The sequence below is a fragment of the Cetorhinus maximus genome, chromosome 13, assembly GCF_964194155.1.
Source record: "Cetorhinus maximus chromosome 13, sCetMax3.hap1.1, whole genome shotgun sequence".
In the NCBI taxonomy this organism is placed as follows: Eukaryota; Metazoa; Chordata; class Chondrichthyes; order Lamniformes; family Cetorhinidae; genus Cetorhinus; species Cetorhinus maximus.
This window is the reverse complement of record NC_135891.1, coordinates 102,580,617-102,598,159: the sequence shown is the minus strand read 5'-3', so window position 1 is coordinate 102,598,159 and position 17,543 is coordinate 102,580,617. Positions and strand designations below refer to the sequence as shown.

Sequence of the window (17,543 nt, the reverse complement as noted above, 5' to 3'; positions counted from 1 at the left end):
CTTGCCTTCAGCTGAAAGGTGATCACTCATCTTGCCCTGGAATCTGTGTTTTTTCTCCTTAGAAGAATATTCTCTTAATATTCTATGAAGAGCTAATAGTAGAGATGACTTTGATCTTGAGGCTAGTGGGTTTAGTGAAGTGAGAAAAATCAAAGTTCCTTCTCTTTGGCTGTTGGACCCTTCTCCAGTGAGAGCACTGCTGATGCTCACTGTCTAGACTAGTGCACAAAGCCTCAACTGAAATTTTAAGGACTGTTGGCATCTGTGGAGCTGTTTCCAAAACGTGCCACATGACAACTTTGTGCTGAATGCCTCCAGCAAGTGTGTGAATTCAAATATTACCCTTGAATAAGACTTGAACACGGTATATTGGATGTCAATTTTTTGGGACTTGTATGAGTGCTTGTCTCCTTGTTGAGACTTGCGCTGGTTAGTGAGATGTGTGAGGATGCCCTGTGCTGATTCATCCAGTTTCTGTTCTTTCAGATCTATTTAGTACCTTGCTGAGCTGCACTATCCTCAAGAGCTCCTTGACGATGAGCAGAAGCTGGTGATCACTGAGGCAATCCTGCATCTTTCACTCGGGCGCAAACGTGGTGCAGCTTTGAAAGCCTCACCCTGGCCTGGTACAAGCTATGGTGCATTTCTCAAGTTTTAAAATGCTTTTGAAAATGAGGTACATGGTGGAATTTACACATGTGTTTGTCACTAACATTTATAGAATAGGAAGAAATTAGGTAACCAGAAAGGAAGCAGTGTTTTTTTTAAAAAACTGTTTGTGATGATCTTCCAGGCAACTTTTCTTGGTGGAAACATTGAACTTTATTTACAAGATAGCAGTGGCAGCAGCAGCGCATCCAACTCCATAACTAAAGAACCTCCTCCTAGAGGTTCCCTGCGCCGCTAACACATTGGTTTACACAGATCATGTGATCTTACAACACAGGATTATTCTTAAAGCTACAGTCCTACATTTCCCAAAGCTATAATTACTATATTCCCACCCCCTTAACTTGTCTGTATATTTTGTATATACAAGGATACTTATCTCATGACATTACAATATTTACACAGGTCATGAAATTACAAGTTCAGTCTTTCAGGTGGTTTCCTGATCCGTGTGGAATGTCGCAGCTCCACAACTTCCAATTCTTTGACAGGACACGTTCTCTGGAACTGCATTAACATCGGGTGCCTCCATTAGGCACAGGTAGTTCAGTGTTGTCCACTCCGACAGAGACAACGGGCATGTCTATCCTTGGTTGAGCAACTTCCAACAGGAACCACAGGTTCAGCAATGGTTACAGGTGGAACATCATTTTGAATTGAATCGTTTGGAACACCCTTTTTTTTTTTCTTAAATGATCCACATGCTTATGGGTGATCCGCCCCTCCACTTCTATATGGTACGACAATCGTCTGGTCACAGAGCTGACTTTACCAGGTGATCACTTCGGTCCTCCACCGAAATTCCTTACATATGCTGCTTCTCCAACAGTAAACTGTCGCTCACGACTATACAAATCATGAGTCACTTCTTGGTTCCTTGACCTTTTTTCTCCACCTTCCTCTCCAAATTGGGAAGTATTAGGCTTAGTCGTGTTTGAAGAAGTTGCCTCAACAGTAATTCTGCCAGTGCTGCTCCTGTCATAGTGGGTGGGGGGAGGTTGTTCTGCCGTGAAATAGGAAATGAGCAAGTCTAGTTTCCAATGATTCACTTGTTAACTTTTTCACTCCCACCTTAAAAGTTTGTACTTCCCTTTCCGCCAGTCCTTTAGATGATGGTAAGTGCAGTCTTCACGTGGTTGATACCACTGATGTTGACAAATCGTTGAAACTTGGTGCTTGTAAATGCTGTACCATTATCTGAGACGATTACCTCTGGCAATCCATGGACGACGAAGCTCTGGTGCAGTTTCTCTATAGTAGCGCCTGACGTAGTGGGGTTCACACTACAGGATAGGAAGAAATTGAGTAACCAGAAAGCAAACAGTGTAGAATATAACTATTGGGTATTTACTGAAGGGAATTGTATTTATTCCTAATGCAAATAAAAAGAGGAGGAAATTGCAGGTGTTGAAAATACAATGTAGGTTTTTTATTCATTCTTGTGATGTGGATGTCGCAGACAAAGTCAACATTGTTGCTGATCCCTAATTGTCCTTGAAGGTGGTAGCGAGCCACCACCTTGAACTGCTGCAGTCCACCTGTTGCAGGTGCACCCACACTTGCACTACTTGCATCCTGACAAAGATTATACACCAGCTTTGTTACGTTGTCCTTTTTCTCTTTCTGTTTCTTTTTGGCCCTTTCTGCTTTTGTATTTGCTGTACTGCAGTGATATAAAGCATAGGTTAGCTCTCAGTTCTGTTTCTACAGTTTGTTACCAACTTGTTACCTTGTTGAAGTAAAGCTGATTTTGTTTACCTCTGGCCCACTAAGGCTTTGGTAACACAATGGTACCTTTTTGGTAACTGGTTTTAATAAGTAAGTATTATCACTGGGGGGCAGTAGCATGGTGCCAATATTAGTGGGCCAGTAATCCAGGGGCCTGGCTCTCAAAACGTCAGTTCAAATTCCACTATGGCAGCTGAGGGAATTTTAATTTAATAGAATTAACAAATCTGGGATAAATTAGTCTTATTAATAATGGAATTACTGAATTGTCGTGGAAAACCTATCTGGTTCACTCATGTCTATCTCATCAGGGAGAAATTTGCCATCCTTGGCTGGTCTGGCCCAAGTGTGACTCCACATCCACAGCAGTGTAGTTGACTCTTGCCTGCCCTCTCTCTATAATGGCCGAGCAAGTCATTGTTTTGTCAAAGCACTTCAGGAAAAAAAATGCTCTGACATGGACTATGGTGGTTCAACCTCAACATCTCGAGGGCAGTTAGGAATTAGTAATATAGTGAATCTTTTTTAAAAATTCCTCATTTGTCATCTTTGTGTCAAATGTGGTTATCGTGCAGTCTACAGTGGGTGTAGGGAAATTACATAGCAACTTCGGAAATGTCTAATACAAGGCTGGGGAACCATGTTCTTAATCTGTCGTGAGCTGCACACTTTCTTTGCTTGCTTTCCTTCGCCATTGCGTGTGCGTGTGCGTGTCCATGTCCTCCTTCACTATCCACGTTCCCTATGACAAACATCATTCTGACCAGCCTTGTTGTGATTGACCTGGAGATCTCTCCTCCGATCTTCTCCGTTGTGATTGATCTGGAGATCTCTCCTCAGATCTTCTTAGTTGTGATTGACCTGGAGATCTCTCCTCCGATCTTCTCCGTTGTGATTGACCTGGAGATCTCTCCTCCGATCTTCTCCGTTGTGATTGACCTGGAGATCTCTCCTCCGATCTTTTCAGTTAAGGCTCTTGAGTTGGCTGCCCACTGTTTGCTGTCCAGGTTACTCGTGCTTTGCTCTCCGGTGGCTTTCAGTTCCTGCCCTGAGCTCCTGCTCCTGGATCTCAGGCCTTGCTCTCTCTCCACAGCCTGAGCCTCTGGTGACTGTGACTGTGGTGAAGGATCAGGCATCAAAACGTGAAGGTGGCTGGGGGTGGATTTTTTTTCCTGGAAATCTCCCCGCAGGCCAGTTGGAAAAAGTGCACTCCGGGCTGGGGGTTCCCCACCCCCCCGGTCTTGTACTCTTGTATTGGCTATTCAGTGCAGTTAAAATAGATCTTGTGTGGTCGTCATTTGCTGCAAGTTCCTTTCATGAAGCAAGGGCTGATAGCATTCAAGCAGTTCCTGAATTATATCAAGTGAATCATGCTGTAGTATGACACAATCCTGGAAGCAGTAAGCAGCCAGTCCTTGTATTGGAAATGTGTGAGGGGGGGATGTTGGATCTTGGCAAAGTTTTTACATTAGCTGAGGAGTTAGGGGATGTGATGTGAACTTTTCTTCCCAATTCAGATGAGCATTTTATATAGGTGTCAAATTGGTCTACTGCATTCGCTGCTCCCAATGCGGTCTCCTCTACGTTGGAGAGACCAAACGCAGACTGGGTGACCGTTTTGCAGAACACCTTCGGTCTGTCCGCAAGCATTACCTAGACCTCCCTGTCGCTTGCCATTTCAACACTCCACCCTGCTCTCATGCCCACATGTCCGTCCTTGGCTTGCTGCAATGTTCCAGTGAAGCTCAACGCAAACTGGAGGAACAGCACCTCACCTTCCGACTAGGCACTTTACAGCCTTCTGGACTGAATATTGAGTTCAACAATTTTAGATCATGAACTCTCTCCTCCATCCCCACCCACTTTCCGTTTTTTCCCCCTCCTTTTTGTTTTTTCCAATAATTTATATAGATTTTTCTTTTCCCACCTATTTCCATTATTTTTAAATGTATTTCCATTCATTGTTTTATCTCTACCTTTTAGCCTTTTTAGATTCCTTCACCCCACCCCACCCCCACTAGGGCTATCTGTACCTTGCTCGTCCTGCTTTCTACCCTTAATTAGCACATTCCTTTAGAAAATATCACCACCTTCAACACCTCTTTGTCCTTTTGTCTGTGACATCTTTTGGTTATCTCCACCTATCACTGGCCCTCTATCCATCTCCACCTGTCCCACCCCCCCCACCCCCCACCTAAATCAGCTTATATTTCACCCCTTTTCTATTTTTACTTAGTTCTGTTGAAGGGTCATGGGGACTTGAAACATCAACTGTGCTCCTCTCCACCGATGCTGCCAGACCTGCTGAGTTTTTCCAGGTATTTTTGTTTATGCAAATACAAAGGTTGCTTTTGCAGCTCTAATTGTCGTTTGCACATTTATTCTCCCCACCCACTTTACCACTCCACGTGGTCTCTTTTTTTTAGATGTGCTTCTAATCCTTTCTAAGGAAAGCGTTTCCTATTATGACAGACCATTGACATCAAAGCTGAGACTTCAGAACAGTACCCAGCTGCGTCTGTATTAAACACCTCCGCACGACAAGTAGCTATGTTAGTTGTTTTCTGAAAATGATATTAAAGCCTTTTAAAAAAGGCTATTTATAAATGGTGTGATAAATTATGAGTAATGGGAATTTTCAAGGATTTCAGCTTTGGAGAAACTCCCTACCCCTGCTGCACTTGCAAATATTGAGGCTGTCATAGATTCTAGAGGCTGCCTGTGGCAAAATGTCAACCATCCAAAAGAAAACTTATCACAGAAAATAAAGTAATAATTATCTGCAAGGTATGTTCTTTTCAGAATGGGGAAAGTAGAATTCTCTGTACATGGTTTCCCTAACCTTGGATGTCTGTATTAATCATTGTGGGTCTGGGAAGGGTTGTCTATGGTCCGGATATAGTGACGCTGCTAGGGGCAAGGTTGTCGGTAAACTTTACTTTTTATTGAATGTTATACGGACTACAGTACAGGCTTAGCACGAGGCTCTACATAGAATCATCTCCCAGCATAATCTGTCCTGTGATCTTACATCACTGGTGCAGACTATGTATTTAACAGTAACCCTTTCTACTACAGGGTGTGCTGAAATGTAACTGGACATCGTGGGATCATTTGTGGGCAGCTGGATCTGTGATCTAACGTTGGTTTAGTTTGCAAACATTTCTGTCTTTTTAAAACTGTTCATTGCCTCAGACTTGAATTGTCAACAATGGTCTGTATTTATACAGCAACTTTTTGACATGGTAAAATGTCTCTAGGCACTTCACAGGAATGTTATCAAACTAGGCAAGGAGATATTATTAAAAAGTAACCAAAACCTTGGTCAAAGAGGTAGGTCGTGGGAGGTGGAGGCAGAGAGGTTTGGGGTCAAGACAAGACAAGGCATGGCTGCCATTGGTGAAGCAAAGGAAATTGGAGATGCGCAGTGGGCTAGAATTGGGGCAATGCAGGAGGAGGACTTTAGGGCTGGAGGAGGGTCGAGATTGGTGAAGAAGGGAGGGCCGGGGCGGGGTGGTGGTGGGGGGTGGTGCAGGGCGGGAGGGATGCTAAGAGGGATCATGGAAGGAGAGTAAAACCTTTTTAAAATTGTGGTGTTGCCAGGACCTGTTTGATGTTTAGCGTTCATTACTGGGCAGATCTGTTTCCATGGGACATTCCAACTGAACATGGATGGAATGCCGCCTTAAAATTGAGCCTTCCTTATTCTTTGGGTTCATTTGGACTTTCTTGGCAGCTGATCAAAGCTTGGACATCTGGAACTCCCTTTAGTTCTTTCTATTCTTGAACCTCCAACATTTGGCAATAATTACCTAGCAAAAATAATGTGCCTCTCGGTGTAATCTTGAAGTTTCTGCTAATCCAGGGGTTCTCTATCTTTTTGCTTCTGAGATGTTTTTGCCCCTCCCTGCCCCATGTTATTAAAAAATTCTAGGGGCCCCTATCCCTCTCATTCACACAAGTATGTTTCTGTTTTTTAAATTAGCTATGCATTGAAAGATACTTGTTTCTGGTGCTAAGTAAAACAAAGTATATTAAGTAACAGTTCTGTCAAGATAATGGAGATATCTTTGACAAATGTGCATGTTGTGGTTGGTGTCCATCTGGCTTGGTACATTGTTGAACATCCGGTTCGGGTGAGTAGGTTATACTACAATGGACCCAAAACTACCAAAAGAAACAGTACTGCATTAATTGCAGTATTCTCACGCCCGGAGCACCCGCTGCATTGAAAGCTTTCATCCTCTCGCACATTAATTCAAACTGGCTGCCTTTTGCCATCCAGAAACATGGTGGCAACGGGGGAGCATCGGGAAAAGGTGGTTATAAATCAAACCCCACAATCGTAAAACCACATTGTATTGTTGGAGCTTTAGTGTTAAACCGGTGACAATGTTATAAGTAATGTTGAACTTTGTGTATGGATTGCTGAGGTAGGTCACATGAGTGGTATAGTTCTGACTGGGAGAGACTCTAGTAGGCAGTCAATAAGAGTGGAGCCAACCCATGGCTTGACTGGTGTTCGGGAAAAGCTGCACAGCTGTGGCAGATGCTCAGGTCGCTCCCAGGGAGGGACTGTGGTCTCCTCATCCTCGTTGAGAACCCCAGTCTTAATCTAATTTTGGAGGATTAACACCAGTGTTTGTGTTGTCAGTCCTTAACAGTCAAACTTCTTAACATGATTAGATAGGTCTTCCTTCCTTTTTAAAAGATGTTTTGTAAACCAGACAGAAAAAGGGGAATGCATCGTGACGTGTACTTTCGGAGGTTTGTTTTATTGATGATGTAAACTTATTAATACCCATAATTAGTGCCCCTCATGCTGAGAATCTTTAATAACAAATGCTTCCTTATCACGAGACCTTGCATTAAATAGGAGGGCAGCTGTTATTCTTACAGTCGTACTCACAATTTCAGTATTATCTCAGGATACTGATGCTATAGAAACTGCCCTATTTCATAGTATGGTATGGTTTTCATAACAGCCACTAGTTCAAAGAGCGTATACAAATGACATTGAAGGTGTGTCTGGCTGTTTTTCAACTTGCTGTGCCGCTGCCCTACACAGTCATTGGCAGGGGAAGTATGTAGAGGTCAGTGTATTTTTTTTTGAAAGAGGTGCACTTCACTGAGCCACTGGTCAGAACGTATAGCTCTTAATTTCCAGCAGTTGTTTTACTGTTATAAAAGCAAAGAACTGCGGATGCTGGAAACCCAAAACAAAAACAGAAATACCTGGAAAAACTCAGCAGGTCTGGCAGCATCGGCGGAGAAGAGCACAGTTGACGTTTCGAGTCCTCATGACCCTTCAACAGAACTAAGTAAAAATAGGAAAGGGGTGAAATATAAGCTGGTTTAAGCAGGGCGGGGGGTGGGGGGGTTGTTTTACTGTTCCGTGCTCTGCTTCCTCTGACCATGGCTGCAGTAACTTCCTGTTTTAGAGGGCTTTGGAGGGTTGCATTTTCCAATTGTTTTTTTACTTCATATTCTGTTGTGCTGTCAGTCTTGCATCACTTGTAGCATCTGACTTCCACTGGCTGTCCCTTCTAACAATGCACAAAATTGAAACTAGCCTAAAAGTTCCTCCATTAGGCCTGCCCGGCCTCTGTAACCACCTCCATTAGGCCTGCCCGGCCTCTGTAACCACCTCCTGGCTTGATTTTAGCCCACATTCTTTGTTTTAACTCCTACATATTCCTATCCTGCTCCTTCATTCTCAGACCTACTTTGTGCAATTCCCAAACCTTTTCTGTATTGCTGCCCCTCACCCTGCCTTTAAAAAAAACCTCCTCCAAAAAATATCTTGACTGTGTTTTCTGCTGTGTCCTATATAAATGCTGTTGTTTCTACAATTATTGTGCTATCTGAGATTAGTCAACTTAGTCTCCAGGATGGGAGCCTATACTGGTCTGTATAACTTGGTACCCCACATTCTGTGTTCACTCGCTGAGCATCAGCTGAGTGACTATAAATTTAGAGCGCGCATTGCCAGTCACATGGTGCTTTCACCAAAAAATGGTTCTTACCTTACAACTTGCCAAGATATATCGAAGGGAAAACCAGACCTTCAACCGCTGCTGAAATTGTGGGATGGATTTGTATCTCCCAGTGACCATTTGTTCTTTTATTAGCTGAATTTTTTGTTTAACCATGAGGAGGAAAGCAGTAAATCTGCAGAATTTGAGGCCCAAAAAAAACCTCTGAGCTGACTGTGGAGTAACTTGTGTCAGTTGGAATTGATGATTTAATTACAGAAAGCAGTTGTTGCATATTGGGTGGTGCTGTATTAACCAGGCACTGTATTGTCTCTTTCTCCCCTTCACTTCATTTCACTTCACATCAAATTGTCTGGATGCTGGCCAATTTCTGTAGTAACTGGGCCCTGCTGCTCTGATTAGAGATCTGGGAGCATCAGAACAATAAAAGATTCCTATTTGTTTCAAAAGAAACCTTGCCTGGATTTCCATGGTATGCACATTGTTTATCTGACTAAGGCAGCAACAACTTGTAGTGTTTTTAACATTATAAAATGACAGGGGCATTTATAAAACAAGATATAACACTGAGCCACATATCAAGAGTTTTTTTTGTTGAAGATGTAGGTTCAAAGGAGCTTTGTAGAGGAGAAAGTTGAGCTGGAGGTCGAGTTTTAGGGAGAGAATTTAGAGCTCGGGGGCCCAGGCAGCTGAAGCATAGCCACCACGGGTGTGGTGGGGGGGGCGGGGGGGTGGGGGGGTGCAAACAAAATCCAGAATGCTCAAGCAATCTTAATTAGATGAGTGCAGATATCTTGGAGGGTTGTAGAATGGTAGGAGATAGGGAGGGGCAAGGCCAAGGAGGGATTTGAAAATGAGGATGAGAAATTTCGACAATCTTAAAACCTTGAAGTTTTTTTTAAAAATCATCATGGGATGTGGGTTTTGCTGGCTGGGCCAGCATTTATTGCCCATCCCTAATTGCCTTTGAGAAGGTGGTGGTGAGCTGCTGCCTTGAACCGCTGCAGTCCATGTGGCATAGACACGCCCACAGTGCTGTTCGGGAGGGAGTTCCAGGACTTCGGCACAGCAACAGTGAAGGAACGGTGATATATTTCCAAGCCAGGACAGTGAGTGGCTTGGAGGGGAGCTTCCAGGTGGTGGTGTTCCCATCTATCTGCTGCCCTTGTCCTTCTAGATGGTAGTGGATGTGGGTTTGCAAGGTGCTGTCTGAGGAGGCTTGGTGAGTTCCTGTAGTGCATCTTGTAGATGGTACACCCTGCTGCTACTGTGTTGATGGTGGAGTGAATGGCACCCCAACCACAAAGAATCAAGCTGGATGGATTTGTCCTGGATGGTGTCAAACGCCTTGTTGAAACTGCAGTCATCCAGGCAAGCAGAGAGTATTCCATCACGCACTCCTGACTTGCATCTTGTAGATGATGGAACAGGCTTTGGGGAATCAGGAGGTGAGTTACTTGCTGCAGGATTCATAGCCTCTGACCTGGTCTTGTAACCATAGTATTTATATGGCTAGTCCAGTTCAGTTTCTGGTCAATGGTAACCCCCAGGATGTTAGTTACTTAACAGGAAGCCAATGAGCATTGGGTTGGGTGAATGGAGATTTGGTGCAAGTTGGGACATGGGTAGCAGAGTTTTAGATGATGTCAAGTTTGTGGAGGGTAGAACATGAGGTCCCGGCCAGGAGTGTGTTAGGGTAGTTAAGCGTAGAGGTAACCAGGGGGCACATGAGGGTTTTGGCAGCAGATGAGCAAGATAGGGGCTGAATCAGGCAATGTTAATAGAAACAGTCCTTGTAATGGTGCAGGTATGTGGTTGGAAGCCTGTCTCGGGGTCAGATATGTCACCCAAGGTGGTGAACTGCTTGGTTCAGCCTCATTTGCTAGGGATTGGGTCAGTGGCGAGGGAACAGTGTGTGGCAAAGACCAAGACTATGGCTTCAGTCTTCCCAATATTTAATTGGAGGAAATTTCTGCTCATCCAGCACTGGATGTCAGACAATTTGGAGACAGTGGAGGAGTTGAGGTAGTGGGTGTTGTCAGTGTACATGTGAAAACTAACGCTGTGCTTTTGGATGATGTTGCTAAGGGGCAGCTTGTAGGTGAGAAATGGGAGGGGCCAAGGATAGATCCTTGGGGGACACCAGAGGTCACGGAGCAGGAAGAGAAGCCATTGCAAGTGATACTCTGGCTACAGTTGAATAGGTAAGAATGAAACTAGGCAAGTGAATATTTGGATATTCATCCACAGGGCATATGTATGTTTACTTTATCACCTTTATGCTTATTAGTAAAATGGTACAGCGAAAAGTGTTGGAAGTTTTGATTCTTGTGCGTACTTTGCTTCCTTGGTTATTGCTTTTTAGTTATCTGTTTGAAACCAAAGTAATATGGGCGAAAATGCTGGACTTTACAGCACGATGGAAACACCAGGAATCTAGGTCAATCTGACCACAGCTTCCCTCTGAATAACAGTCCCTGGTTAGCAAGAAACGCCAATAGGACATCTCATGGCAAAGGACGAGCAGCAGCCAATGGCACTCTGGAGAGCTGGGCCATGGGTCTGGCACGTCTTGTGCAAGTTAACATTACCAGCAATGCCTTGACGAAGCCAAATTGCTGCCCACAATTGGTGTGGTAAGATGTGATGTGTTTAATGAATTCATACCAGAATTTCAAACTTGGTGCAACTTGGTAGATGCTTGTTGAGCAAGTGTACACATGAAGCATATTATTTACCTGCATGGCATGTGAGGAATGTTCCACTAAAATAAGTGCATATGGCTAAAGCAGTTGATAATTTCTATTGGGTAATGCCATTGTACATATGGCATCTCAAAGGGTCTCCTCCCTTGCAATGAATTGGAATATACTATGGAATTTTACTCATTTTTCCTCTTTCCCTATTTTACAATAGTGACTACATTTCAAAAGTGGCTGCAAAGGACATTGAGACATCTTGAGGTTATAAAAAAAAGCTATATAAATGCAAGTTCCTTTTTTCCCCACTCGAACACATGTTTGTATGTGCACACATCTCTCAACTAAGTTGTATTCCCAACCACATTCCCAGTGCATGTTTTAGTTTAGAAGGACATGTATTACATGTCTCCAATGCATGAAATGGAGACTAATGCACAACTCTTGCGACCTTAACTGTGTGTGTGTATATATCTCAAGTGTTAAAATCAGTCAGTTCTTCAAAAGAAATGCTTAAATTTTCTGTATTTACTGTATTATGATCTAAATTATAGGAATACAATATGGCCTAAGCATTGAAGAGAGGAATGGACAAATGGGTTTTGGGTACAAAGTTTATTCTAGAAAATTGTTAGTTAATCCATTTTGGGAAGGAAATAGTGATATCGGGTAGTACAGAAATGGAGTATTGCTGAAAAAGATGTCGAAGCTTTTTGTCTTGCACTCATCAGGACACTTGGCAATAAAACCAATACAAGGAGAAAACAACAATTTATGCTGTACTGTTTTCTCTGATATTGGTAGTCTTGCGAAGTGTTCTGATGAGTGCAAGATTAAAAAGCTCCACGTCTCTCTTTTTCAACAATAGTGGTATTTATTTAACAGACATTTTTGTGGAAAACCTGAGATAAAGGGATTCAAATAAATAATTCCTGCTCATGATATCAGAGCATGGACTGCTTTATTGTAGGGAACAGTTCGAGGCCTAGACCATTGCTTCTTTTAAAAGAGTTGGATAAATATTTGAAGTGAGGAGCATTACAAACTATGGGGGGAGATTCAGGCAATGGGACTGGTTTTAGATTGATTCAGCAGAGAGCTGGCACAAGCGTGATGGGGCTAATTGGAGGGATTCTTCCAATCCTGATGATCACATCACTTCAGATGACTGAGATCTGATACACCCTTATGCCAAAGTTATTGTATTTTTCATCTCTGCTGTTTGCCTCCTTGGCAAAATTCAACCCATTTTAGTGCCTTTGTCTCTTGTGTGTTGTAAGCCTTGGACATGATGTGTCTCGATTTGCTGTTCTCTTTGACTTTTATAAAACAAAATTTGTCCTAAAGTTCTGTGCAATATTGAAATGGCACATTTATTGCCTACCTGTATTTGACTCTTGAGATGGTGATGGGCCCCCTTGAACTGGTAGAGCTCCTGTGGCATTACCACAATGGTACTTTGATCCACCAAGCATGAAGAAATGGTGACACATGCCCAAGTCAGGGTGGTGTGTGACTTAAAGGAAATGTTCATGCACGTACTTTGATCATATCAATTACTGCGGCTCTAGGTTGCTGCAGGGGACATCATTGCAGATTAGCTGAGGTTGCTGATGTCAGTTTATGCTTTTTTTTAAACCAAGAAAATTGTGGTAGGACCTTTTTTTCAAGGATTCTCCTTCTGTGTGGAATGCATTCAAGCAGATTGTCCAGCAACTATAAACCAACTTAAACCGAAAATATATGTTCACCATCTCCCCAGGAAGGCTAAACTGTGCTTGAGGGAATAGCTCCTCTTTGAAGGTTGTCAGGCAAATATTTTGGATTGTGTCTTATGAGTTGGGTTGCTAGGCAGTGAAATGCTGACTCACTTAATCAGCTTGTGTAGCATTGTCATTAGGATATGACAGGTGTTGATGAAAATTTATTTTAGTAATGAGTACCACTTATTCTTTAGATTCCTCATCCACTCCAAAAGGAACCATTTAAAAAGATAGTTAGCCCCTAGTCTGGGATGTATTTGCTCCAGCCCAGCTACAGCTCCTTGGAATTGAAACCAGTTAGTAAGGTTCCCTCTCCTGATTATCCTTTTCTGGTCTCCCTTCTTTTGCCCCCTTGCTTTTCTGTCAGAAATAAACAGGCATTTATAGAGACATCAGGATCAGTTTGAACCATAGAAACTAGGAGCAGGAGTTGGCCATTCGGCCCTTCGAGCCTGCTCCGCCATTCGTTATGATCATGGCTGATCATCCAACTCAATAGCCTGCTCCCGCTTTCTCCCCATACCCTTTGATCCCTTTCACCCCAAGAGCTATATCTAACTCCCTGAAAACATACAATGTTTTGGTCTCAACTACTTTCTGTGGTAACGAGTTCCACAACCATGTCAGTCCTGGCCTCCAATGAGCAATAACTGGAAGCAAGCACAAATACCTGCCCAAAAAGTAGATTTGAATATGATTCACTTTCCAACACTGCAGACAGCAGAACATGATGCATATTTTAAGGGTCTTCCAATACTGTATTTTTTAACTTAAGTAAAATGAAGTTCAAGATCCTGTTTATATTTTCAGCTAAACCTTGTGTTTGAATTGTTGCATTGTAATTGTTTAACTTCCTCTCTTATCTTAACAGGAAGCATCAGTGTCCTTCTATCTTTTCCCTTCATTTTCAACCCTCCAGTTGGCAGCAGTGAAGACATTCCACAGTGGGCTGAGCTCATTTACTTTGTTCCGTTCATTGTTATATTCCAGTTTGGGTGGGCTGCGACTCAGATCTCCCACCTGTCCTTGATACCAGAGCTTGCCGCCAACGATCACGAGAGGGTTGAGCTCACCGCTTTTAGGTAAAACAGAAAAAAAAAAACCTTGCGCTTTGCACTACCTGCATCCGCGATAGAATCCCACCTGAACAGAAGCTAAAGGTTAACATTTGCTGGTAGCCCAATTCCGCTGGACGTGAATGTTACTGAGTGAGCTATTTAATTTTACCAGGCAGTCGCTGTGGAAGTGAGATGAGGAAGTAGCTTTTGGGCGTTTTCTTTGGTAGTTGAGGAAATACCAGATTCCAAGCAGGGGAGGCCCACATGTCCTTGTGCAAGATTCCATAAGATAGGCTTGCAAACTTGTTTTATCCCAGCTCTAGGAAACGTTGTTCCATGATGGGTGCTGATTCCTCGAAACAGCTTTCCCATTACTGCTGTGCATTGGAGCTTGGGGAGAACATTAGAGTTATGAGGAGAATATTCTGAATGGGAATGCTTGAATTGTTGACAGTATTAACTGGATCCCAAGCCAGATGGTGAAGAATTAAACTAGTTGCCAATTCTTTTCCTTGATAATTGGATTATTTACACAATACAACATTACACAAGTCTGTCTTTTGCCTGCTCTCCAGTAGCCCAGCAGTCTCTCTTTATAAGTGCTCCTAAGTACTTAATTAATACAGTGCCCTTCGTCGGAATATCTTAAGTAATTAGCACTAATAACCATTAACAGACTATAGGTATGATTGTAAACTGCTAATTTAGAAATGTGAAAATGACTGGGTCTGATTGCAAATTGAGTCTGATCTACTGTTTCCCACTGGCAAACCACTTAATGTAGAATTGGGGTGTACAGGAGCGAGACAGACAATTCTGTTCAATTGCTCCTCGCTGGAGTTTATGCTCTCCACAAGCCTCCTCCCCCCGTTCATCTGTGCAGCAAGACCCCTGCTCTCCCGCCCCCGCTCTCCCGCCATTTTTGGAGTGGTTTCTTGTGAACACTGCTCACAGTTCACTGCTCTGTTGTAGAAACACTCCTCCTCCAATGACCGGGAGGGATGTGTCATTATAATATTTTCAGGATGACAAGTTTTGAATCTTGATTCTGTGGAAGTCTAATCTGTCGGAATGGTGTTTGTTTATTTCCACAGGAATGCTTTTACCGTTGTAGCTAACATTACAATTTATGGGATTGCATGGCTGCTGTTTCACTTTCAGGCTGAACAGTCGGCAGATCCTGACGCTGATAGCCACCTAGGCAAACAGGATGTCCCCCTGTTCAGGGTAAGTAACCAGCTAAACTCCTTTCCTTTATGTCTAACTCTTGACCTTCTATTGCCTCTGTTTCTCTCTTCACCCTCTCCACCCAAACACATTTCACTCAAGTTTTTCACCTTCTCTTCCAAGCACCTTGACTCAAGAACCACAACTTTCATTTACTATGTAAAAGGTGCTGCATTAAAAACATCCCGAGGTGCTTCTGACACAGTCACATGAGAAGTTAGAACAGGTGATCAGAAGTTCAGACAGGTTTTCAGGAGCTGGAATTACTCAGTGGGTCAGATAACACTTTCTCCCCACAGATGCTAATGTTTCAGCTTGTGACGATGCTGAGCATGACCTAAAACGTTAACTCTTGTTTCTCTTCGCAGACGGTGTCTGACCTGCTGAGCATTTCCGCTATTTTCTGTTTTTATTTCCGATTTCTAGCATTGGTGGTGTTTTGCTTTTCTGTTGGGGTTTAAGGAGCACCTTGAGGGAGGCAACGTTTAAGACCGGAGTGCCAAAAGTTGAGACCTAGACAGCTGAAGGCATGGCCACCAGTGGTGGGGGATGGGGAAGACTGCTGAAGGAAACTGGGGATGTGCGAGGGCAGAATAAGAGGGATGCAGAGTTCTAAGGGTAGTAGGGCTTGAGGAGGTTACAGAAATGGGGATCTGTGATGTCCTACAGAAACCTGAACACAAGAATTACACTGGAATATGTTTCCACAAACTGTGATTTGCCTTCTGGTAAAACCCCATGTGGAAAATTTGGAAGGGTCAGCTCCTGTTTTTGTAACCGCTGGGGTGTTTAGGCCACACACGGCCTGGTCCTGGCTGATGCACGTGCAGGGGCCCCGAGGTTCACCGGGATTTGGAGACGCTGTCCTCTGAGCTGAAGATGAAGGCCCCATGCCTGTGTAAAGAGCAAAGTCTAGAGACAAGCAAGGGAGAGGTCCAGGAGAAGCCCAAAAATGAAGTTCCAAGCAAGGGAAGAAGACTGGGTAAGAAAAGACTCCAATTAGAGAAAGGGCTGCAGGGAACAAACCTTAAGTGAGATGGGCTTGTGAGAAACCCTTGTAGTCGAAGAGACCTCAAAAGAAGTCCCAAAGATCCAAGAAGGTAACGGAAGGTTGGGAACTCTGTGCTGATTGGCGCTGGGGCAAGGTTTGCCTTTGGAGAAGTTGTGTTCTACTTGACACGGCCGAAGAGCTGAAGTTGTGCTTGTACGTTGATGCTTGAGGGCATTTATTACGTAGTGTGATGTGTTTGACCACAGTTTTCCGTGGATAAGTTCTTGAAGAGACATGAAGAACCCTGCTCATAGCCCAATGTAGCCAAAACAACAGAACCTCTGGAGAAAATAAATGACACAGACAGAACAGCGACAGCTACTTGGCCTTTGGATTTTCATGGATTGGTGATGCCTCTCGTTCTACCCCAGAATGCCTAATTAGCAGGGAGAAGCTCTCACACTGCAATGGTACCGCATAAGTTGAAGCGCAATTTGAATACAATGCATTGTTTGGTCTCCAGCAAGGATATACAGTACTTCAAGCCCCTGAACAAAATGTAAAGCAAAATCAATATATGATGGAGCGTGTTCAGGTTTCAGGTAACATGCAGGTGAACTTACCTGGTGGCTGAACCCGTAAAGAAATCAAAGAAGTTGCACACCATTACCAAAACCCGAATTCTGCCGGCATGCAGAAGTATCGAGAGTAATGTTGGGAGTTGATGCCACCAAGGAAATCGACAAAGTTCCTATTTCTGCCATTACAATCAAACAGCATATCGACAAAGTGTCAGTTGATACTGAGCAGATGCTTCAAGAGAGTTTAGAAATGAGTGGAAAAATTGCCCTGCAGATTGATGGACTCCACAGACATTAGCGGACTCTGCCAGCTCTTAACCGATGTCAAGTATATTGACAGGGATCCTTTCAAAGAATTTTTTCTTTTGCAAAGAATTGCCCAGTCATGCGACCAGGAAATACATTTTTGTTTTCCTCCAGATAAGCAGTTGTAACGGTATCTTAACTGGACCGAATGCAATAGCATCTGCACTGACAGAGCAGACTTCATGACTGGAAAAGTCCAAAGGATTAGTGTGTAAGGTAAAAGAGCAAAATCCTAACATCCAGGTCAGCCACTGTATCCTGTACAGTGAAACCCTTGTTGCCAAAATGATGCTGTGTGAGTTAACTGCAGTATTGGGCCAAACGGTGAAAATTGCGGATTATGTAAAATCCTTTTGCGCTTGTTTGTTATTTTGTGTGAAGTGATGAGGGCTGAGAACCAGGGTTTACTCAGGCTGCAGAGGTGTGGTGGCTGTATCAGGGAAAGGCCCTTTCCCGTGTGAGTCCTGTAACGCGCTGAAAGAGTTTTAAGCTCTGCATGAATTGCCGTGGAAAGATTTCTATTGC

General features: G+C 43.4%; 1 protein-coding gene across 1 annotated transcript in view; it reads left to right on the top strand.

Moving 5' to 3' along the window:
- LOC144688894 (major facilitator superfamily domain-containing protein 12-like) overlaps positions 1-17,543 on the top strand; it is a 62,320-nt gene that overhangs the window by 16,930 nt on the left and 27,847 nt on the right. The window contains exons 2-3 of the mRNA XM_078555914.1: positions 13,727-13,937; positions 15,008-15,140. Coding sequence (XP_078412040.1) covers positions 13,727-13,937; positions 15,008-15,140 — 344 coding nt within the window. The remainder of the gene's footprint in view (positions 1-13,726; positions 13,938-15,007; positions 15,141-17,543) is intronic.